Here is a 23,826-nt window from a genome sequence, read left to right on the forward strand (position 1 = left end):
TGTGAATGTCCCTCTTGCAAGCATGGCAAGTTTGTATTTGTTTTTTCAATAAACCATTCGAACTGTTAGACTGTTGTGCAAGTGTGTCAGCATTCGAATCATTTTTCTTATTTTGGCAACTATTTCTTGAATGAATTGGAAATTCATTTTTAAATATTTTATTATGCATTGTCTAAGTTTCTATTTTCTCGAAGAAAATGGGAGTTAAAGATGGTTTCTTCCTTTTTTTTTTTTTTTTCTAAATTTTTAAAAGAATTATAAACGACTTTTTATATTCTTGAGTGTTTTGATCCATTTATGATCATTTCAATTATATTTAAAATATGTCTTATTTTTTAGCAAGAATTAGAAACATTTTGAAAAGCCACAAAGAAACTTGTTTTTAAAACATTGAAAATAAGAAAATCAGAAAACAATATAGCAACTTCTATTTTCTTGTTTTGTTTTGAAAAAAAAAACTTTTTTTTAAAAAAATTACGATCAAAGATAGCAAATGAATTTGAATCTTAAATTTTCTTTTATCAATTATATAATGTCTATCTAATTTAAATTATGTATATGTTGACATGCAACATTGACATGTCACAAACACAGACATGTCACAAACACAATGTGATTTATGTACTAAAAATTCCTGGAACATAGTTTTAAATACATTCATATTATAATGTTATTCTTAAAGAAATGTTTAATATAAAGTTTTTGAAGTTTAAAGTTTCAAGGCATCTTCGTTATTCTCCTTTGTATTTGGTATCAGACTAAGTGGGAAGTTGCTTGGCAGTGTTGGTGCTGCAACCAAAATTACTATGGGCGCTCTTTACAGCAGTTGATGTGTTTCAGAATCTTATACCCTTTACAAACTTCGAAGGGCCAACAAAAAAGTCTCGTGATACAAGAATGGAGGTAGGACTTCTCATGACCGACCAATATTACTTTATAGATCAGACTTCACAACCTACCTGTCTTTTACATTACACAATATTTGAAAAGTGATTATAAAATAGTCAGAATCATAGTTTTCGTTTGATTTCAAATTGCTTTCCATTACAAATTTAATCATTTAAAGTCAATTTAATTTTTAAATAATTTTTTCAAACCATTAATATAGATTGTTTGGAATGCTTTTAAAAATGATAAAGAGTTTCAAAACATATCATAGTCAATATCACTTCTCAATTTGAGTATATTTATTGAAAAGGTTGAAAATATTCCCAAAATATGGAGAGTATGTTTTTGAGAGATATCTTGAATTCTCAATTAAGTGCCTATCTATCAAATGAGTATGACTTTTCTAATGTTTTTGTTTAGAAATATTTTAAATAAAAATATTATAAAAAATTTACAAAAATAGTAAAAAAAAGAATAAATTTAAAAATAAATTACTGTCTAATTACTATTATATTTATTAAATTTACTATATAACGAAAATGTTATGAATTGTTTTTTTACGTTACATAAATTTTCAAATATTAATTTAAGAAAGTGTAGCTTTGATCAACTGTGAAGTCTGGAGCATTATAATCATCACGTTGGTAGTGGAGAGAGAGCCAGAGCCGAGCCCGCCCCGAAGTATAAGAATCTAAGCTGGCATGTGTTCCAATTACGGGACGCACTGCATCCTATGGTTCGGCCGGGCAATTAGGACGCAAATCTGAAAGCAACCGACAATCTTCATAATTAATAATCACGAGCTCCTTTTTCTTTAAAAAGAAAAGAAGTTACCGCCGCCCACTATTATCAATAGTCGAAATTTGCTTAATTCGATGGCGGAAACTGAGTGTGGTTCTCCGTATTACAATTACGATAAAGGGTAACATGTGGACGAATGGTAAGACGAAACGTGGCAGCGAAACTCAACCTTTAAATAGTGAGAATAATTAGAATTTGTTAATTTTGGGTCATGCGTTTTATTATGTTAACATCTGGCTTTGGCCCTCTTCAGTTTTGCATCTCCGCTCAACACGTTTCCCCATGGCTTCAGTTTCTCTCTCTTCTTTCTCTCATCCGCCTTCAGTTGTTGTTCCTTCGCCTTGTCTGCAATTTTACGGGCGAATCTTACTTCCCCGTAGAACTCTTGCTTGTTCCTCCTCCACTTCGGTTTCTTCTTCTTCGATCACGTCTTCTTCGTCAATTTCGGCGCCGAAAGTAGTGGTTACCAGAGAGCGCGGCAAGAACGGGAAGCTCGTTAATGCTCTGGTAATTATTTCTTGCGCGCTCTCTCTCTTTTCTTTTTCTATTGATTTTGTAATCTGTGATGATGTTTTGTTCAGATTGTTGATTTGGCTTTTGATTTCTCGAGCTTTTCTTTTTGCTTTGTTCTTGTTCGCATGTTTTGATTCTCATTCTGGTTAGGCATTGTGTTAATCTCATGGTGCAGTGATTTGTAGCTCTTTGAGTTTGACTAAATGTTGTTTGTTCGAGCATTTTGATTAATTCCTGCCTTCTAAAATTCTTACCGAATTTCCAGATCTTTTCGAAATTGTCGTTTTGAGATTCGTACTACCTTTACTACTCCTGGAATATTGTTGTTGTGGTCATTTCCCGAGTAGACAAGGAATGCGCACTTCAGTGGACGTTTTTTGCCGCTGAGATAAAGTGGAACTGTAATGGCTGTTAGCGCCGATATAGTTTCGGTTTCCAATAATTAAATATCCTCTATCATCAATTGATAGATAAGAAGGCATCTAAAATCAAACGAGCTGATTTATACTCGAAAATAGTCTCGGTTCAATTTCAGTACTTAGGTATATTCTCAGAACTATGTTGAACCATTCCAGAGCTGCATGTGGTTGTAAAGTACTAGTTAATCTGATTTATTTTCTCAGATAAAGCTTATTCGTAATAGTCTCTTGGTCGTAAGTACTACTTAATTGTTCTTAGGAAGCATTGATATGAAATATATTAGTACTCTTTATCGAGTCAAGAAAATGTACATATACTCATTCTCCTTTTCCAAGATGCATATTGTGATTATTGCTTGAATAGGTGACATATTTGGACGGAATCCAGTTAATTGCTTAGTGGACACAGTGTTTCATCCAGAAAACTGATCTTCTGTGTTAATCAAGTATAAGTACGGTTTAGGATGGGGAATAGCCATTATGTTTCATCTTGAACTTTTGTCCATTATCATCCACCAACGGATAAATATTTTTGACACGAACATAAGATTACATGTATATCAATGCTTATTTTCTCGATTACCTTTAAAAAAAAAATAGAAAGGAAAAAAAAATCCTTGATTTGATTGCCTATTTTTAATGGACCTGTTATGAAGGTAGAATAATGGGAAAGCAAAAGTAGTTGGCCTTCATATTTTTGCATGGATGAGCAAGCTACAAGTGATGCGTGAAATCAATATAAATTTAGACCGTGTTGATATTCCTGATATTGATCACAGGCAAGACATGGAATAAACTGTTTGGAACTTCCCCTGATTCAACACAGACAAGGACCTGATTTGAATAGGCTACACTCTGTACTTAGTGGTACGTTCTTCACAAATCTGGCCGGTCTTCTTGAAATGATTCTCTCCATATCAAATGCATGCCCACATAATGTTGCAGGATGTGTTTCTGATGCCTTCTAATCAACCGGAATAATATTTTTCATTTTCTATGTAGCAAAGAACATTTGGAAGACTGTTTTAGACACGGCTGTTTACAATTTGTTCTTCTTTGGTTAACAGATTCTGTATTTGACTGGATTGTCATAACTTCCCCTGAAGCTGGCTTGGTGTTCCTAGAGGCATGGAAGTAAGGTTTAGAACTAATTCACTAGACTCTCACAATTCTTGTATGTCACTCAATTTCATGTCGATTTCTTTTTTATTTTTCTGAAAGTTGTTAGTTTCCAAGAACGTCACAAGCTTTGAAGTTGTGTAAAACTTATTTTCCTTGTATAGGATGCTAGCACTTTTAGAAATTTATATTCATCATACTTGTTGGTCTAGCTCTTGAGAATCTTTTTGTTACTGGATGGTTTGTTTCAAGTTACAGGTGATACAGCCTGTGAAAACACCATATTACCATTTGATGATATACATTGTCATGCTTGTACCATCAGATAAATCATATTTTACCACATTGAGTGAGTTGTTGGGACCTTTTTCGTTCAACTTGTATGGCTGTATAGTACACGAGCTCTATCATTCAATTTGAATGTATTGTTGGTCAAATGAGTCAAGACTCAAAACGTATAGCTGAATTTTATTTTATTACTGGTCATCACTTTCTTGCTGTTGGTAGTAATTTGCATAGTTAGTTATACATATCATGATCGACTGTGAATGACAGAAATACAAACTCAAGATTGATCAATACTTTCACATCGTGTTTTCCATTGAAGCTGCTTTAGGTCATCTTTGAGTGATACCTTCACATTATTTTGTTTCTTAGGGCCGCTGGAATGCCAAAAGTTAGAATAGGTGTCGTGGGAGCTGGTACAGCTAACATTTTTGAGGAAGTGTTGCAATCATCAAAACTACTTGAAGTGGCATTTGCACCCTCAAAAGGTATGATGCATGTCGAAATTCACATTTCTGGATTGCATTTCTTTGCATGATTTTATTAACATTTTTAGCTATATCATTTACTTACTTTCTTAAACCAAATAATATGCCCAAAAGCTCTCCAAAAAAGACACTGTCGTAGAATGGAAATGGAATTTTAGAACTATAAAATCAAAGCTCTCCAAAGACATATCTAAAATGTATTAGATACTACCTGTGTTGGTAGATTCACTATGTTATGCTTGTTGAACAATCACAATTTTGTAGGTTTTTGTAACTTCACAGTAGATTTTTTGTTTGTCTTTGTTTTTCTTGAAAAAAGAGAGGATAAAGCGATTTCTTATTAATATTTATTTGTGTATACATCTGGATTTTATTAGAACAAGAATCCTTCTGCAGAGATGCTTGGTTGTCTACACATTATAATTTGAATTCGTTTTTTTCTCCATTTATCTATTTCAGCAATAGGCAAGGTCTTGGCTTCTGAGCTTCCAAAGTTAGGAAATACAAAGTGCAGTGTCTTGTATCCTGCATCTACTAAGGCTAGCAATGATATTGGTATGTTTTTTCCTTTCATTCTGAGAGCTATTTCCCATTAGATAATGTGGTAGCAACGGATTTTTGTTTGTTTTCATTTTTGATTGTTTTCTCATGCTACTAAATCGAACTGGAAGTACTGCTTACTAAATTGTTGCTTGCTGGCATGCTTATAAAATTGTAATAGGTTATAGGTCTACTTGATTAGCCACTCTTTGTGACAAAGTTCAATTTTACCTAGAACAATTAACCTAATTTTCAAAAGTGAAATTTCAAAATATCTCGAATTAAATGAATAAAGAAGTTATAATCGCATTCCTTTCAAATAAATACACCCCTTTACTTTTAATTCACTCTAAAATAGTTAGAGTGGATCACGGCCAAGTTATTTATATTCTAATCATTTAAAGAGTAAGGAACTTTTGTTCTAATGAAATCTAAGGAAGAGGAAGTTATTTAATTGAAGTACTTTTAAAGTGGGAGATAGTGGCGCTTGAAATTAGACGTTGGCTTGTATTGGTAAGGTGAATTTTTCTTTTTCCGTTTATTCTATGGCAGTTTTTCATATTTCATACATAGTGATTTCTCTTTCTGCGTATATATAATGTATCCTCTTTTAACTTACTTATAAGTTCAGCTATGAGTAATTAGAACCTTATGTGGAAATGTGAAAGCAATTTTGAACCCCTAATGAAAATTTTAAATTAAACTGCAATTATAGTATTTAGTCACAACTAATGGTAACAAACCACTTGATGTATCTTATATCCGAGATGTATTTCTCCCCTGTTCCTTTCAGTTTTGTACATCCTTTATTGACAGTTCTTCAACTGAACTGGCAAGCCTAAGTTTTATTTGAATAAAATTTAGGGTTTCTTTTGTGCATCTGATTTAGTTCGTAGCCGAGACCTTAAGGGAGGTGCTTGGGCTCCCAACTTCAAGTATGTGGGGTGCACTATTATAGTTCATTCGGTTTATTATTTTCTACTCATTTCTCTTTATTACATGTTTACTGTTTTCTACCTAACCTAAAATACTCTATACTCCAAACACACAAATTATTATAATCATACTACTATATACAGTCACAGACTCTAATAACCAAACCACAGATTATAATAGCCAAGTTAATGGTCCGAACACCTTCTAAATTCTAACATCAAGTGATCTGTTTACAAGTAAGACAGTGGCAAAGTTGAAATAGTTAATTTGTTAGTAACTTTTAATTATTATTATTATTTTTTAAGTTTTAGTATTTGTCAGTCACATTGTGCTACAATATACTGATTTGGTTTTAGTGTTCTGTCTATTATTACGGAAAGCAAATTAATGGCTTCAAAAAAAGTAATCTTGGTATCTCTTTTTGCTATTTCTACAGAGGAATGTCTTTCAAATCGTGGATTTGAGGTCACAAGGCTCAACACCTACACCACGGTAAAGTATTCACGTCCCTTTTGTAAATCGTGAATCGCTATGCCTTATATTCCTGCACCATTCTTTTCGTAAAGTTTTTAGGCATCATAGCTACTGATGTACCTTTCAGGCACCTGTTGATTACGTTGATCAAACCATTCTGGAGCAAGCACGTTCATTGCCTGTTGTCACCGTGGCTTCTCCTTCGGCAGTTCGGTAAGCAGCAGTTTAAATTGCTTGTACTGCTTGATTGAATTAGTTCTCCTCCAGGTGAGAAGGAATTTGTAATATTAATTTGTTTGTTCCATTTTCATAATTTTTTCGCGATAGGGCATGGGTCAATCTTATTTCAGATCCAAAGGAGTGGGATAAGTCGCTTGCATGTATTGGGGAAACAACCGCAGCAGCAGCAAATAGATTAGGATTGAAAAACGTTTACTACCCCAAGAATCCTGGCTTGGAAGGGTGAGTTTATTCCCTACTTTTAGCTTAACAAACTTCTAGCTGATGCACATATTTTATAGAGTTGAGTTTCGATGGTTAGGTTGGATAGACATTTTTTTTAAAATGAAAGATTCAAAATATTAACATATGCAACCACATTTTTCTTTAAAATTGCAAAAATAGCTAAATATGTCATATTCTGGTATATTGTAAATATTAGTCTATGAGTAGATCATAAAAGTCGATTTTTGCCATATTTACCATTTTTAAAAAATGTTTTATGCTATTGATTATTATCCCTAAAATATCATTATAATTACTTTTTTTTAATCCTGGAGCCCTTATTGAATAATGAACCCAAAGTAGTCTAACCCAACAATCTAATTTGGGTTGGATTGAGTTGTGTTGTATTGTTATCCAGTTCTTTTACCTTAAAATTTTATCTAAATAGTCTTTAAAAGAACTATTTAATTATTTTCACATATTAAATTAAAATTGATAACTCAATCTTGGAGAATAAATTTGTGTGTATATAATAGTGATATTTTCAGTTCGAATATGATGAATACTGTGTATACAGAAACTTGATAATTGAAATGGATGCAGGTGGGTTGATAGTATATTGGAAGCACTAAGATCGGAAGCTCAGGTTGTTGGTCATTTTTCAGAGTAGCAAATAATGGAAGTAGTGCAATAAACCTTACCATCATCATGGAATGGTCACCTGTACATTTGACGGAGTTTTTATTCGAGGTTAGGCGGAAGAGACTTTTCCAGTAGCCCTACGTTCATCTATATCCCACTGTTTGTCAGCTTCCGTATCAGATAATTAATTCATTAATTATCATTGTTATATTTTCTTTACTGTTTTTAGTTGAACACGTGGGTAAGTGAACTTTTGACCTTTTCCGACTATTCGTTTGGTTGTTAATAGAATGTAAATTCAGCTCCATATCTAAAATTTCCTTCATTTCTCTTCTTCCTAACTTGACCTGAAATTTAGTGCTTCCAATTATTGAAGTTTCCATGAGCAGTTTGTAAATTGTAATTTACATGGCAAATTTATTACAAAATTTCTGTTGTAACTTTGTAACGACAAACCAAATTGAATTTTGGTTGGTTGGAGTCGGAGTCATTGAATTTTGGTTGGTTGGAATCGGAGTCGGTTTTTTTTTTGCCAAACTTACTTCGACGGACCAAAAGTCAGTATGGAAATTGTTGACTGACCGTTGTTAGCAATGACAAACCAAATTGAATTTTGGTTCGTAGATTTATTTCACCCAAAAAAAATAATAAATTATATAACTATGAAAAGAGAAAAAAGAGTTCAGTTTGGTCAGGTCTCGCCCTTTTGACCACAAGTCGAGTGACTGAAAATGTTGTTTAGAGAACAAAATCTTGAAATCCCTCTATTTTTATCTTCAAAATTTGGTCCAATTCACAAGTTTTATGCTCGTATAAATGTCTTAACCAATAGAACTAATTTTAGAAAACAAAACATTAAGACAAACAAGGAACTACATTAAACTTTCTAGACAATAGGATTAAGTTAAAGAAACTCCTAACTAGTTCTGCAACTAAAACGTTTATTTAGCTTAAACTATGTAATAAAAGCTAGGGCTGCGGCTATCCTCAGCTTACATAAATAAAAAAACGTTTTCGAATTTTCTTTTACAAATTGAAAGGAAAACCAGAAAACTCAAATTTAAAGTATAACCACGTGGTCTCGTTGAAACTTTTTTTTTATAACCTTCATTATGATTTTTTTAAAATCTATATAATTTGTTAGACTTGGCAGTATTAGTCTAGGGAACTTACCTTGCTGGAGAGTTGACAATCATGCAATCCAACCTGATCAGTAGGCCAAGAAGAGGTGAATTCAGATATAGTTTCAAAGACTTCATAAAAAACAAACGAAAGACAACTTATCTTCTAACTGTGAGCAACCAGATATCAGAGTTGGCACAAATTAGAGGTTTGGTGAGAGCAGAATTCGAAATAAGAAGTTTAGATGCTTCAGTTGATTGATGATGGAAAGCGTCTCTTAATTTGTGATGTTAAAGGAATATAAACGCAGGGTTTGTATTTTCGCAATAGTGTGAATGAATTCTATTATGAGAAATTTACACTTGTGAACAATCTGCGTCCGCATGCTTAACTATTCAGGAGATTCATGGATTAAGATGCGGAATCCATAGAAATCGAAATGATTTAGGAGTTGGTTAGAAGCAAGAACAAGCTGAATCTTAACAATCAACTCTGTCCTTCTGTGAGCAAAAAGGAAATCCCGAAAAATATCGATTCGCATGGACACGACGATCCAGAAACGGAACGTACGCAAAAGTAACTCCAATTACAGAGAAGTCAAATTTGAAATCAGATCAAATTGAAGTTCATGAACAAAAAAATATGCAAGATGAAGCAAAAGAATTTGACTGAACGCAAAGAAAATACAAAAATAGCAATGCGTAAAGAGAGATCGATTTTGTAATATTTCAAAATCAATCTTGTAGACAACCTCCAGCAATCGTCACCGGTGCTTTTCATGTGAGTTCAATACTAAATTCAGAAACGGAGAGCAAAAGTAATTCTAGTTTTAGAAAAAGTCAAATTTGAAATCAGATCAAATTCAAGTTCACGATCAAGAAATACACGAGAGCAAGCAATAATAATTTGATTGAACGCAGAAAAAATATAAAAAGAGATCGATTTTGAGACATTTCAAAATCAATCTTCAAGACTACAACCTCGAACAATCGTCATCGGTTCTTTTCATGTAAGTTGAACACTAAATTCATAAACGGAGAGCTAAAGTAATTCCAGTTGCAGAAAAGCCAAATTTGAAACCAGATCAAATTGAAGTTCACGATCAAGAAATACACAAGATCAAACAGAAAGAATTTGATTGAGCACAAAGAAAAGAGGAAAACCATCGATACGTACTCGAGAGGTCGATTCTGTGACACTTCACAATCAATCTTCAAGAATATATCCTTGAACTATCGTCGTCGATTCCTTTCAAGAAATTTGTATACTAATTAAATTCAGAAACCGAACGCAGAAGTAATTCCAATTACAGTAAGTCAAATTCAAAATAAAATCAAATCAAATCAAAGTTCATGATTAGGAAATACATAAAACTAAGCAAAAAGAATTTGATAATACGTAAAGTTGAAGACGCAAACGGTAGATACATACAGAGAGATCCGATTCTGTGACGCTTCACAATCAATCTTCAAGAATAAAACCTCGAACTATCGTCGTCGATTCCTTTCAAGAAATTTGTATACTAATTAAATTCAGAAACCGAACGCAGAAGTAATTCCAATTACAGATAAGTCAAATTTGAAATAAAATCAAATTGGACTTCCTGATTAAGAAACACATAAGATCAAGCAAAAAGAATTTGAAACTACGTAGAAATGAAGACGCAAAAGAAAGATACACAGAGATCAGAGCCGATTTTCACACTCAATCTTCAATAATAAAACCTCGAACTATTGTCATCGAGATCACTGAGGATCCAAGCGCAGCACTGATAATGCGACTGGAAACAGTAAAAACGACTTCCCTAGGGAATTAAAGCCAAACAGCAAAACGAGCAATAAAATCAAGAACAACGAAAGAAATGAAAGGAAGGAAATGCAAGAGCGCAGCAAAAGGACGTCAAGATTCTTTCCTAAATCAAGAATAATAGATAGAAGGAGAGTTCGAGAACCTGAGATTGGCAGTGAGAATGAAGCTAGCGGAGGGAGGGAATTCGAAAGGAGCGGGAATGCTTTTATAGCCACTTCGTATTATGAGTTCTCTACAGTAATGGGCTGTGGCCTGAGAACTAGCACCAATATGGGCTAAAGTTTTTCTTGACAAAGGCCTAAAATGTGGCCAATGTAGGTAGCCTAACGGCGTGGAAAATTGGAATTGAGGACTATTTTAGTAATAATAACGAAGAATATAATAACATTTTTAAAAAATTGTAAATATAGTAAAATTATCACTGATAGACTTCATATGGTATATCAGTGACAGACCAAGATTTGCAACATAGTTTATCAGTGATAGACTTATATCATTGATAGAATTTGACAAATTTTGCTATATTTGCAAATTTTTAAAAATTCTGCTATATACTTAATTAATTTGAATTTAATTACTAAATTTGCAACCATCCCGTAAATATTTGTATATGTACTTAATTGTTATTAACATTTTTTGGTGTATAAATTATTTTAGTTTGATGAGAGGATAACAAATCAGGAGTTTTAAAATAGTGTATTGTAGCGAATAGATGATTGTTATAATTTTAAATTATCATGGTCCAAACAGCCCCCAACGCTAATATTTAAATTCAATACACTTATAAATTGTTTTGTATCGTGATTTGTTCATTTTAAATTTGATAGAGATTGTTTAAAGCAATTTAATTTGTTACTTTTTCCAAGAGGAACAAACTTTTATAAGGAGTAACTATATCAAATTAATTTCAGAAACTTTTAAACTGTCAATACAGTTTTTTACAACTCTACAATAAAGACTAAATCATATACATGAAATTTAATTTGACTTATTTTAGAAAAATACTCATAAACTTACCCAAAAAAATTCATTAATATACCACTGTTAAAATAGTTTTAAAAAATATTGATATTAATTCTAAATGAATATTGATGGCGATGAAATAGGTGAGTTATTTGAGCAAAAATAAAGAACATAGGAAATAACAACACGAGTTAAATAGTTGTGCGGCTCACGAAAAAATTAAAGGGACAATTTTAAAAATAGTAAAATAAATTAAAATATTTACAAACTATAGTAAAATTTTGAATTCTATTACTGATAGTCTTCTAATTACTGATAATATTCTATCACCATAACATATCAATAACTATTAGTAATAGAATTTGGTGTAGGTTGTAAATATTTTGTAAGGAGAAAAAGGTGGGAGAGTGGTAAAGAATTTGCTACATTTCAAAAAATCTTTAAAATATCTTCAAAATTAAATAGGTGGGAGAAAAAGAAATGAAATGAGGTTAGGGTTAGGTTTCTTTATTTATTTATTTTTAACATTCTTTCCTCTTTTCCTCTTTAATATGGAATGATTTATAAGTGATAGTAATTTTTTTTTTCTTTTTCATAATGGGAGTACAATTTTGTTGATTAATTACATCATTGAACATTATAATTTTCATTTTATTTGTACAATAGTTTCTTTTTAACTTTCAAGTCTAATAAAATTGTTTAATTGCAATCTTCCACAGATAATAAGTAATTAGGTGGGTCATTAAGGCATTAGCACAAATTTAATTGAAAAATTATAAAAGGAGTAGATTTTACAAAATATTTATAACATATAGCCAATTCAATTATTGTTGAAGTGTTATAGTAATAAAAAGAATATCCATAAAATCCAAAATTTTAGTATAGAACTTGTAAATATTTTTATTTATTTTGCTAAATATCAACAAATAAAACCCTAAACCCTTTTATTTTATTTTTGAAAAAACTCCAATTTAACTTCACACAATTTTTTTAAAATAAAAAATTTAATATTACGGTTGATTCTACATTTTTATAATTGACTTTAAATATTAAATTACTATATGGTGCTCTCAGAATTTGAACTACGATGTTACCAAAAATGATAAAATTATTTAACTAAAAAGGAAAAAAAAAATCTTAAATACAAATCAAATTTAATATTTCAATCTGAATGAAAACAGAGTGTAATTTTTAGGTTGATTTTGGGTCAATGACCTCTAAACTAATGATAAAAATGTTATTTATTATTATTATTTTTATTTTTTTGAAAAATCAATTTGATCATTTGTCAAATGCGAATATTTGAAAGAAAAGTGTTTTTGACAATAATAACCAAACATAGCTCCACAAAATGTCAAAAGTTTGCGTTATCTTAATTTATAAGTTAACTATACACACGTATATATATATATGGAAGAAAAAAATAGTTACGTTGAATTTTATTTTTTAAGTTCGTAAACATAGTCTGATTTATTTTTATTTAAAAGTTAAGGAACACAACGTAAGTAACGGAAGCTGTAGAAAGAAAAAGAAAAGGGAAAAAAGAATCTTGAGTGAGTGAGAGTCCAATCTCATAAATGAAGACGATAGGGTTTCTGTAGGCTGCAGGGATCAAGAGAATTTTGACATTTTAATTGCATGTTGTTCATGAGGTTGGATATTAATTAAGGCTTGAAAACGATAGCTACCTATACAAAATAGACTTTTTGGACTACATTTATCAACATTGCACGTTGGTTCAATAAACAATGATTTTGATTCATATATATATATATACACATACATTGCCAACTCAAATAAATTAAATGATTAGTACACCTTCAATTAGAGATTCATAAATAATATTCATCAATGTAACATGAATATGAACTAAAAGTCATCAAATGTATCTTTATATGTGAAAACAAACCAAATAAGTGGTTCTTATATATTTGATATTTATTAGGAAATTTATTTTAATTCATTGATTTTGAATTATATATTTTTCTATATTAAGAAGAAGTTAGAGAAATAAATTAGAAAGAAGTGAAATGGGGAAACTAGAGAAAAAAAGCGAAAGGAAGAATTCAAACTAAAGGAAAAATTGGAGTGGTGTAAAACAAGGAACGAGAGTAGGGGTGTAAACTGATTGGATTGGAAGACATTCTCAATGCATGTTGATTGGGTTGACAACCCAAATAACCTAGATTAATTTTTCTGGTAATTATAATTGATGATCATTTTAGAAATAATAATTAAAGATACAGTAACATTTTTAAAAAATTGTAAATATAGCAAAATTATTGTCAATGAATTTGTATGATATATCAATGATAGACAATATTTACAACATGGTCTATCCGTGATAAACTTCTATTATTGATAGAATTTGACAAATTTTGCTATATTTGCATTTTTTTAAAGGTTGTTATATACTTATGGCTCAATTTGCAACTATTCCTTAATTTTTCAACCCAACCCATCGTTTACCCTCTTACACAATCAGCTAACTTCCTAATTTAACAAAATACTCCTAACTTTATTTTAATTAAATAAATAATAATATATATAATATATAAAGAGATTTTTTTAAAAAAAAACAATCATTATGGTTAATTTTTCTACGAAAGGTAAATATTCTGTCAAATATTCTATTTTTATCATTCTCGTAATATTTTAAACTAATTCAACCTACCTAACTTATATTATATAGGTTGAGTTGTGAAATTATTCGGATTTGACTTACACACTAAACCCTAAATTAGAGAAAGAAACGATAATCTAAAATAGTATTTTATAAAAGCAATGGAAGAAGGATTTGGCAATCGGGTTGGGAAGATGTGAAAGGAAAAGGACGGAGCAACAGCAAAGTAATTGGAGGAAAGGAAAGGAAAGGAAAGGAAAGGAAGAAACGAGTGTGGCGTTATCCATTTTTTGTTGCATGCGAAGGAGTTAATTAAAAAGCTCCAAAAAGTCAAGTTGGTCCAAAAAGAGCAAAATATCCATCCGTACAAGGCAAGCACCCACCGTCAACTGTCAACGATTGAGGGAAAAAAAAGAAAATGTAGCCTTCCCTAAAATTTACAGCTATTTATTTGTTTCTTTTTTTTCAAAAAGACACTTTTCTTTTTCAATCTCTACACCAATCTTTTTCACTTCTCAAAAATTTAATTGATGAATCTTAAAAGTTGGTTAAGTATAAAATTAAGCAATTTAACCAACTTAAATGCTTTTTCTTTTTTTTAGGCTTATAAGTGTTTAAATTTCCAATAGTGTCTTTCAAAGAATTTTTTAGCGTGGGTCTAAGATAAGGCTCAAAGTATACATAACAGTCTTAAAAGACCTTTAAAACGTGTCTTCAAAAAAAAAAAAGTCTAAGTCTTAGGGTTTGGACCGAACCACGAGTAGGTAATATATATCAATTGAGAAATAACCAAGTTTCATTTAATCTAACACTCTAATACCCTTAAGTACTAAAAATAACCGGGATATGCTTCACCATAATTATACACACTCACAAACAACTATGTGGGGAAGGAAGGACACCCTAAATAATCTCATTTCACGACCCCAAGAAGAAAACAATTAATCTCTATTTTTCAAATGGGGGTCTTGACTTTATTTCTTTTATGCTTAGTTAAACTATACATTCTCTTACTAATTTAGGTATCCAAAGTCGTGTAAAAAAAAAGAGACAAGACCAGGAGAAGTGAGCCACAAGATCAAGTCCATAAAGTGTCTGCTGATAACTGTGAACACGTGAGATTCAAACACAAAAGTTCTCATACTTTAAAAACATTTCAACCAGAGTTTCTAAACTTTATTTTGTAGATCTCTACAATTTAGAAAAAATTTTAACTAGCAAGTCATTAAACTTTCAATTTTAGATTTTAGATCTTTAATCTCTTTGATATTAAAATTCATAAATCTAACGCCAATTTGTATAAATTTTTATTGTTAGTTACAGAACTTTTAAGAATCTATTTGATACTTTAAAAAATTCATAAATTATAAAATAAAAAACAAAAGTTAAAAGAAACGTTTACGTTTATATTATTAGACACAAGTTTAATTTAGACATGAAAGTAGTGATTTAATCCCAAATATTGTTACCGACCAATAAATAGGTAGCAAAGAAGATGACAAACTAAATAATATATATACACACACAATGAAGCCCTTTAAGTAAGATGTTTGACTCACAAAGATGTGGACAAAATAAAATTGTGCGATACCTCTAGTTTTTTACAACGCCATGCAAAGAAGGGCGGGGCCGACCGTGGCTTGGGTTGGTGGGGGACATATCCAGCGCGCATTTCTTTCTTTTTGTTTCTCATTTTAATCATCCAACTTTTGACCTACTCTTCAATTTATGCCACGTCGTTTTAAATGCTCCATCAAATACAAATGTCAATTCATTATCATATCAAATAGTTCTAGTGAATTAGATACTATACAACAATTATATCAACATTTCTATAGATTAAAACTTTTAATTGATGTCAAAACTAGCTGCAATATATATATATATATATATATATATAAAGACCATGAGGAGAAAAAGAAACAGAACATTAAAAAAGACACACGAGGATGATTTTAATAACAATTAAAAGTAGTTTTAAGGATTTGATGGATATTTTGAGAATTTAAGTTGATGGAGGGCGTAATCTTCGTTTGACCATCAAATAAAAAGATTAAGAATTCTTTAAAGAAAAGACTTGTCTTTACTTTTTTTTTTCTTAGTTAAATTAGTCATTCTTTTACTAATTAACTTAAGCGTCGTAGTACATGTAGTAAACTCAACACCACCTCAGCACAAATGATCTTTTATGTTAGTAAAACTCAAAATATCAAGACCATACCAAGAAAAATTAGACTAAAGGTTGAGACTATCGAACATTCACACACTAACGAAAGTTTAATATGGATGAGATTCGAGTGCCAATAAATAATAAAGTGTAATATTTCATAATTGAGTTTAGGTAAAATATTTCATTATTTGTTTTTAAAAAAAACAAAAACAAAAGTGCTCACGTAGATTTTTTAATTGTATACTTGTTATGGATAATTTTGGACAAAATAACATAACCAACCCTAAACAAGATTAGAAACAATAATATAAATCAAAGCACAAGATATATTCATTTAAAAAAAGCATTTCAAGAATAAAATGGACTTAGAAAAGAGAGAAATTGGCTGAAAGACTAAACCTGCCGTACCGATTGAATTCCAAGCCTATCAAATTGTTAACTAAAACATATCCATGCATACCTAGACTCGGATATAGTTTTTGAATGACCTAGATCGACGTTTCTTAAATATGCATCATTGTACCTTATATAAAGTAAGTTCATCCACAATCTTAAACTAGAATGCTTGTTGCACTTTTCTACTCACACTTGGGCATTATTAAGTATGTGTGAGCTACAACCCTAGGTGAAAATTTTCTTTTACTTGGAAGTTACATTTTTATTCTTTGGGAAGAAAGTTGCATTAATTTTCATCAAAAAAAGAATTTATTGTTTTTGGTAGGAAAAATCTGATACTTTTTCCTATGACTTTGGGTGTCATCATTAGTAATGATTTGCACTAAAAGGTACAAATTATTTAAAAATATCTACGAAATAAATGTTAAATCCCACGTTGGTTAGAAAGAGAGTGATTGTGGGTATATAAGTGTGAACAAATCTTCACTGATCCTCAAATGTATTGAAGTAAAACTAAAATCAAAATCACGAGAATGTATGTCAAAGTGAACAATAACATATGTAACAAATATCATACTATTGTAGAAATATTTAGAGGGTCATGATCACCGACCTTAATTTCTAGTTATCATTAGTTTTCAATTTTCTAATAAATTTATGTTTTCCCTTTAATAAAGTTTGGTCATCTAATTTTGATTTTTTCTGCTCGCCCATGTGTTTTGGCCTTTTTAGGCATTATTGTTATGGTAGAAAACGGCGAGAAGTTTCCGGTAAAGAAGATGAGTTCTTCGATGTGTGTGTTTTTTTTAATTGTAAAGTTTTGCAATTATCTTAAATCTATTAATAAAATTTCGGTATATTTATATAAAAAAATATATAATATTTCCCCCTTATTCTCACAAATATTAAAATTAGAGAATAATTGAAAAGGCTAATTATACAAGTTGTCTAAATATTTTTAAGTACTTGGTTCTAGCTCGAACAATATTTTTAAATTAAAATCTATTCTTTCAAAATTAATTTAATTTGATCCATAAATTTTTCAAATGTCAATATTTCCTATACTTCTAAACATATGCTTAGTCCACATTCTTATTTTTTTAAAAAAAAGTAAATCCTCAAATAAAAATATGACAAACCTAAAAACTCCAAAAACTATATAAACGAAATTCAATTCATATAGTTTAAATGTCAGTTCATATATCTATTATATTTATGACAATAGACTGAAATAACTAAAAAAATCCATAAATTACATTATTTCATAAATCACCTAAAGTAGTTATAGGTATAGGTCAAATTTAACAACTTGAAGTTTAATAATAATTATGAATTTTAAAAGGAAAATCAAGCAAAAATTTAACTTTATAATTAAGGTCAAATATGTGTCAAATAATCTCGAGAAAAAAAGAAAAGAAAAAAAACCCACACGGTCTACAGAAAATATAAAATTCCACGTCAGAAAAAAGCCAGTAATAGAGGGGGACACCACAAAGTCGGTGTGCTACAGTAAGATGCCAGCTGGATTATATTATTTTATATAACGTTAACCGCTCAACTGCCTCGCGAAACTCGAATCACGCTCCAGTGGACTGCGAGTACTGCCACGGTTGCTCCGTTGATGTAATCAGGTCCGTCCAAATTACAAACGGAAGAAACTGCACACGTGCCATCCCTAAGAGCGTGAATGGCACGATCTTTGAAATGAGCAAACTTTGAGGCATGTAAGTTTTACGCCACACTGTAAGGGAGTGGGAAGTGGAGATTTGTAGTCTGTTGGATAGGCTCGAAAGGTCAAAGAGATTCAACTCGATTCACGTGAGATTCCTTTCCAGCCTGGCGTGGGTCCATCTGGCGTGGAAAATGTTCAGCCAATATATATTACTCGCTTTATTTAATTAATCATGTTTTTAATCTAATCATTGTTATTATTATAAAGTTTGTTTTCTTTATTTCTGTTTCCGTAATTTACCCTCTCTAGTCTAACTGCGAATATCTTTTCGGGACAGTAATAACAAAATAGTCCACAGAAATCATAGCAAGCTTATGTATTATATTCACTCTTTGTTACTGTTTTTCAAATCATCTTGGTATTTGCGGCCATTGTTTTTAACTTTTTATTGTTTAAATTATTATGCTCAAATGATGAAGCAAATGTCCACTTGAAATAAACATTGGGTTACAAATAGTTTTTTTAAAAAAGTGTAAGGATTTAATTAGATTTTTTTAGTAAATAAATCAATAATTAAATCAACAAATTGGCACAAAATTCAAAGAAATTTTTTATCTTATAAACTAAATTATTACAAATGTGAAAGTATGGAAACTAATGGTTATGGCTAAAATTCATAAACTAAATTATTATAAAATTAAAATTGTAAGCTAAATTTAAGAAAAGTTGAAATAAGTGAGATGACATTGTTGACAAATTCTAAGATCTTCATTCATTTTTCTTATCATTTTATGTTCTATGACTAACAATCTTTAATGTATATTCATATAACATAAAGTGACTATTGTCATTTCAAAAAAGGACGACTTGATTTCTTTTTTCCTTTTTTTTTTTACAAAATCATCAACAAAAGTCTTTTAACTTATAAATTAAGAATGTGGTTGTTAAGTGTAACTAAGGGATTGATGAAGGTAGGGAAGAAGTTGGAAAATTTACAGCTGTAAAATGTGAAAAATGGGAGAGAGGTTAGTCAAAGATGGTGGGTCCAAATTAGGGTTTATTTTTTTTAGAAAATTGTTAATGTTTTGTGTTAAACAGCTCTAGCTGTACTGTCATGCCCTAAACGCCACCGATAAGCGCCACTCATTCTGCGTGAGGGGAATGATTTTATTATTATCTTCCTTATCTTCCGAGATTCTTCAATTTCCACTCTTACCCCTAGTTAACTTTCTCTACCTATTACCTTTACTCATCATTTCCCTTTCTCATTCTCCTTCTCAAAATTTCCAAACATTACCTATTCTTTTACCATTTAGAACAAATTATAGATTTGATTCTTTTAATTTAACATCATATAGTTAAAACAAAACATCTCTCCAACATTGTGAGAAACCCGGTCTAACAAAATATATAACTAGGAATTTTACCGTGTAACTCCCTCAACTATGGTAGATTTTAAAATTTTAAATTAGTTGGTGAAAATAAATTTAATTATACATGAATGACACTTCATAGAGAAAAATGATTATAGCTTGATAAAATTGTATAAATAATATTTGTAGTACGGTAAATTCTTCGTAAATGGTTTTTAATTGGTCTTTGTATGTGATTATAAATTTTAAATTCTAATTATAAATGATATGGATTAGGTTTATATTTGATTGAAGCCAAAAGTTCTAAAAAAATTATAATTTAAAACTATAAAAAATCTTAAGATTCTATCCATCCATTATAGTTATGTCTTTAATAAAAAGATAAAAGACGAAAATAATGTAAAAACATTAACCTATGGGGTTATAATGAGACTTCATCTTAATATATAATTTTTAGCCTTGTGAATGTTTTCATATAATGCTATCTCATTATTTGTTTTTTTTTTGTTTTTTTTCTAATCGGTAGACTAAAAAACATATAGAATTAATCTGAATTAGTCATTATATATAATATATTGCAAAAAAATAAATAAATGAGAAGTATATTCTTTTTTTCAATAATTGTTGGTGGAATGAAAATAAATGGGGAGATAGAGATGCATAGAATCAGGCAAAATATTTAATTTTGTTTTTATTGTCATGCTTTTGTTTTGTTTTCTATTCTTTTGTTCTCTAAAATAAGAAAACAAGAAAAGAGAAGAAAGGAAACAAGAATTTCTCAACCCGTTCTGATTGTACTTCTCTATCTTTTCTTTCTCATCTTGCGAGTACACATTTGGATATCCTATCATTGAGAATAACAAAAAATTCAAACATATAACGAACACTAAAAGATGATTTTTAGCTGAACTCCTAGAGGAATCTAAGTTCATTCTCGAACATTAATACAGGATTGGCTGCCTTTAATTTTTACTTTATAACCAGATCATTACTTGATTATTTCTCAAAGATATGAATTCGACTTATACGTTTGAGGTAATTGCATTGATACCACTTGCTTTGTCTTATCATCTTAAATCACAAGTTTATTAAAAAATTAATTAAAAGAAAAAAATAATAATTATAATATATAACCTTTTAAAATATGCTCCTCGCCTATTAACATTTTACAAAAAGATTTTTGTTTCATTTAACATTTACCCTATATAGTTATTATAATTATTATTATTCATCTGATTTGAATAAAATCCAATCTGAAATATTAAATTTAGACGTGAAACTATCGAAAATAATTGTCTAATTTTAATCTACATGCTTTAAATTTTTTTAAAAAAGAAGTCAATGCAATTCGTTTAATATTATTATTTTTTTCAATAATCTAGTCTCTAATACCATCTTATTTATTAATGATAGGTCTTTGTATAGTTTATTTTCTTATATAAAACTATAATTATTATTATTAGTTAATTTAGAAACTAAAATTATATAACTTGGAATATAAGTATCAAAATGAAATATATTATAAGGTGAGAGAGAAAAATGATATTTGAATAATAAAAAAAAAGAATAATAATCCGAAAATACCCCACTATGAATACGTAGATGATCATGTCTGAAACTAGAAATGAAACTTCCGTTCCACAGGAACATTACAGGGGCAAAACCGAAATTTGAAATAAAGAAAACAAATCCGGACAAAGCAGAATCACACTGCGGCAAATTGGTTCACAGAAATATATTTAAAAAGCTAAAAAGAAAGAGAAGAGGGTACATAGATCTAGTACGTACTCCCCACCTACTTTACACAACCCAGTTTCCTGGAAGCTCCCCCCTCCCGGCTCCCACCATTGGATTGAACGCCCCAATCAGATTCATGCACCTTCTCTCTCTACCCCCTCACTTTTTCTCTCCTCCTATATAAAAACAAACAAACCCCATTAACTAATTCTCTCATCCATCTCTCACTCCTCTTTTTCACTCCCCACATAATACCCCATTTTTCTCTTTTTTTCCCATTTCTGCTTTAATTTGCAGTTAATTACAATGATGAGAAGTTCGTCTTCTAATTCCTCCTCCTCCGATTCCACGTCATCTGATTCTTCCTTCTCCGGCAAGGGATTGCGACGCCCGGAGAAGATTAAAGGGCCATGGAGTGCGGAGGAGGATCGGATTTTAACTCAGCTTGTGGATCGTTATGGAGCGAGAAATTGGTCATTGATTAGTCGTTACATTAAAGGCCGGTCTGGAAAATCGTGCCGGCTTAGATGGTGTAACCAGTTAAGTCCGAATGTTGAGCATCGCCCATTTTCTCCCACGGAGGATGAGACGATTTTAGCGGCTCATGCCCGGTTTGGTAACCGGTGGGCCACTATTGCTCGGTTGCTTCCCGGTCGGACCGATAATGCCGTTAAGAATCACTGGAACTCGACGCTAAAACGACGGGCGAGGGAACAACAGCACCACCAACAATTAGTAATGGACGGAATTACCCCTGAGTGTCATGGCATCAGTAATAATAACAATAACAATGTTGTAAACATTGCTAGTGATTTGAAGCTGTCCGTGTCCGTGTCCGTACCTCTGGAGGACGATCCATTGACCGCGTTGACTCTAGCGCCGCCGGGAATCGGCGGCGTTAGGACGACGGCAGCGGAGGAACGGCGGGTTGAGAGTTTCCCGGCGGGGTTTTGGGATGCAATGAGGGATGTAATAGCGAGGGAGGTGAGGGAATACATGACGACGACGTTTATGGAAAATCCGGAGTTTCAATAACTGAAATGCCAGACTCCAATCTGTCTGTCCCCCTTCTCTTTTTTTTTTTCTTTCTTTTTGGCCCATAGAAAGTTGTATTAATTAAATCTCTTGTTAATATAATGATTCATTAAAGAAAAAAAAAAGAAAAAAGAAATCCAACGTGGCATTACAGCCTGGCATGGCTTGGCATATTCTAATTTCAACTGCCTTTTTCTTTCTGGGTATGATATTATTATTTATAAAAGCACGTTTGGATGGAATTAGATTATATATGATTTGAAGGTCGGTCTTGTTGTTATGTATAAGATAAGGTCATCAACTTCAACCAATTTGCTTCAACTGTCATATCTCTGTATTCCATGTGTGGAATTCATTTTAAAAAACACATGAAAGATACAGAATGAATGTGTTACGAACTTTCCTTCCCTTTATAATTTCAAGAATAATATTTATTTTAATGCCAAATGGTGGGGGAGAGGAGAGAGATTCCTTCTGTTTGGATTGCAGATTTTAATTGAGATACGAGATATAGTGCTGTATATGCAGAATTAATTCAAATACTTTATTTATTAATTTGTATATCCAGAAGTAATGAGGTCGAATTTGTTTTATTTATGTTCTCCCAAACTTTTGTTGATATATTAAATTAAAGTAGTTTGGTTCCATACATATTAAATATTAATCTTAAATGATCATTTATTTGTTTTCTTGAGTTCAACAATCACAAATAATTGAATTAGAGTTGTAATTAAGTTTAAACTTTTACTAAATCTAATGGAAGAAATCAAACTTTCAATAAGTTAATGGTATAAATTTTGTGCTAGTTTAATGCTAACATGTAATTAGAAATTTAATAGACAATCTAACTAATTGATGCAATCTATTTTCTTACCCTAATATGAAATTTTAATTACAAGAAAAATACTTATTATTTATGGCAGTAAATTAGAGGTATCTTAATACTATGTTAGAGAGATCAAATAGACATAGAGAGTTTAAATGATCAAAATAAACTTAGCATTACTTTAACTTATAGTTTTTTATTATCTAAACTTTAAATCCATAAAAATCGATTAAAATTTCATTTTTATGAATGGAAGAAGGTTGTATTTTGATAATTATTTGATTTTTAAAAATTAAAATAATTAAAAATTAAAATTATCATACATTGTAACGAGATATTTTGTTTATCTGATTTTTTGTCTTTGAAAATAAATTAAAAAATACTAATTTATCGATATGTATATATATAATGTAGTTTTTTTTTTTTCAATGTCTTAAAGAATCAAGACAAGTCGTATAAAATTAAAGAAAAATGTATAATTGTGTGTATTAAAAGTTTTGAATTTGAGGATTGTCTATAACTTAACCTTCGTCTATTGTGAGATTAAAAAG

General features: G+C 30.6%; 2 protein-coding genes and 1 long non-coding RNA gene across 6 annotated transcripts; 2 read left to right on the forward strand and 1 right to left on the reverse strand.

Moving 5' to 3' along the window:
* The first annotated feature begins 1,800 nt into the window (after positions 1 to 1,800).
* On the forward strand, positions 1,801 to 7,882 carry LOC101203770 (uroporphyrinogen-III synthase, chloroplastic). 2 transcript variants are annotated; one of them, XM_004152680.3, is made up of 10 exons: positions 1,801 to 1,867; positions 1,943 to 2,196; positions 3,401 to 3,488; positions 3,689 to 3,755; positions 4,398 to 4,513; positions 4,973 to 5,068; positions 6,426 to 6,481; positions 6,591 to 6,676; positions 6,791 to 6,925; positions 7,511 to 7,882. In XM_004152680.3, the coding sequence occupies exons 1-10, from the start codon at positions 1,816 to 1,818 to the stop codon at positions 7,575 to 7,577; spliced, it is 1,017 nt and encodes a 338-aa protein (XP_004152728.2). In that variant the 5' UTR covers positions 1,801 to 1,815; the 3' UTR covers positions 7,578 to 7,882. The 2 variants fall into 2 exon arrangements, with proteins under 2 accessions (XP_004152728.2, XP_031737242.1); XM_031881382.1 differs by having other exon boundaries at positions 1,801 to 1,828.
* On the reverse strand, positions 7,565 to 10,746 carry LOC105434644. 3 transcript variants are annotated; one of them, XR_004214643.1, is made up of 4 exons: positions 10,623 to 10,746; positions 10,103 to 10,475; positions 9,848 to 9,919; positions 7,565 to 8,755 (listed from the first exon to the last, which is right to left on the reverse strand). It is a non-coding gene; the product is annotated as an uncharacterized LOC105434644 (long non-coding RNA). The 3 variants fall into 3 exon arrangements; XR_004214644.1 differs by having other exon boundaries at positions 10,103 to 10,174; positions 10,623 to 10,711; XR_968748.2 differs by having other exon boundaries at positions 10,103 to 10,723.
* Positions 10,747 to 21,394: 10,648 nt separating this feature from the next.
* On the forward strand, positions 21,395 to 22,716 carry LOC101203523 (transcription factor MYB44). Its single transcript, XM_004152679.3, has one exon. The coding sequence runs from the start codon at positions 21,721 to 21,723 to the stop codon at positions 22,447 to 22,449; it is 729 nt and encodes a 242-aa protein (XP_004152727.1). The 5' UTR covers positions 21,395 to 21,720; the 3' UTR covers positions 22,450 to 22,716.
* The last annotated feature ends 1,110 nt before the right edge of the window (positions 22,717 to 23,826 follow it).

Source organism: Cucumis sativus, chromosome 2 (assembly GCF_000004075.3).
Source record: "Cucumis sativus cultivar 9930 chromosome 2, Cucumber_9930_V3, whole genome shotgun sequence".
Taxonomy (NCBI): domain Eukaryota; kingdom Viridiplantae; phylum Streptophyta; class Magnoliopsida; order Cucurbitales; family Cucurbitaceae; genus Cucumis; species Cucumis sativus.

Coding starts and splice junctions, on each gene's coding strand:
- LOC101203770 (XM_004152680.3), top strand. CDS start 1,816: ATGTGGACGAATGGTAAGACGAAACGTGGCAGCGAAACTCAACCTTTA. Junction 2,197..3,400: donor GGAAGCTCGTTAATGCTCTG/GTAATTATTTCT, acceptor TATTGATCACAG/GCAAGACATGGAATAAACTG. Junction 5,069..6,425: donor TAAGGCTAGCAATGATATTG/GTATGTTTTTTC, acceptor CTATTTCTACAG/AGGAATGTCTTTCAAATCGT.
- LOC101203523 (XM_004152679.3), top strand. CDS start 21,721: ATGATGAGAAGTTCGTCTTCTAATTCCTCCTCCTCCGATTCCACGTCA.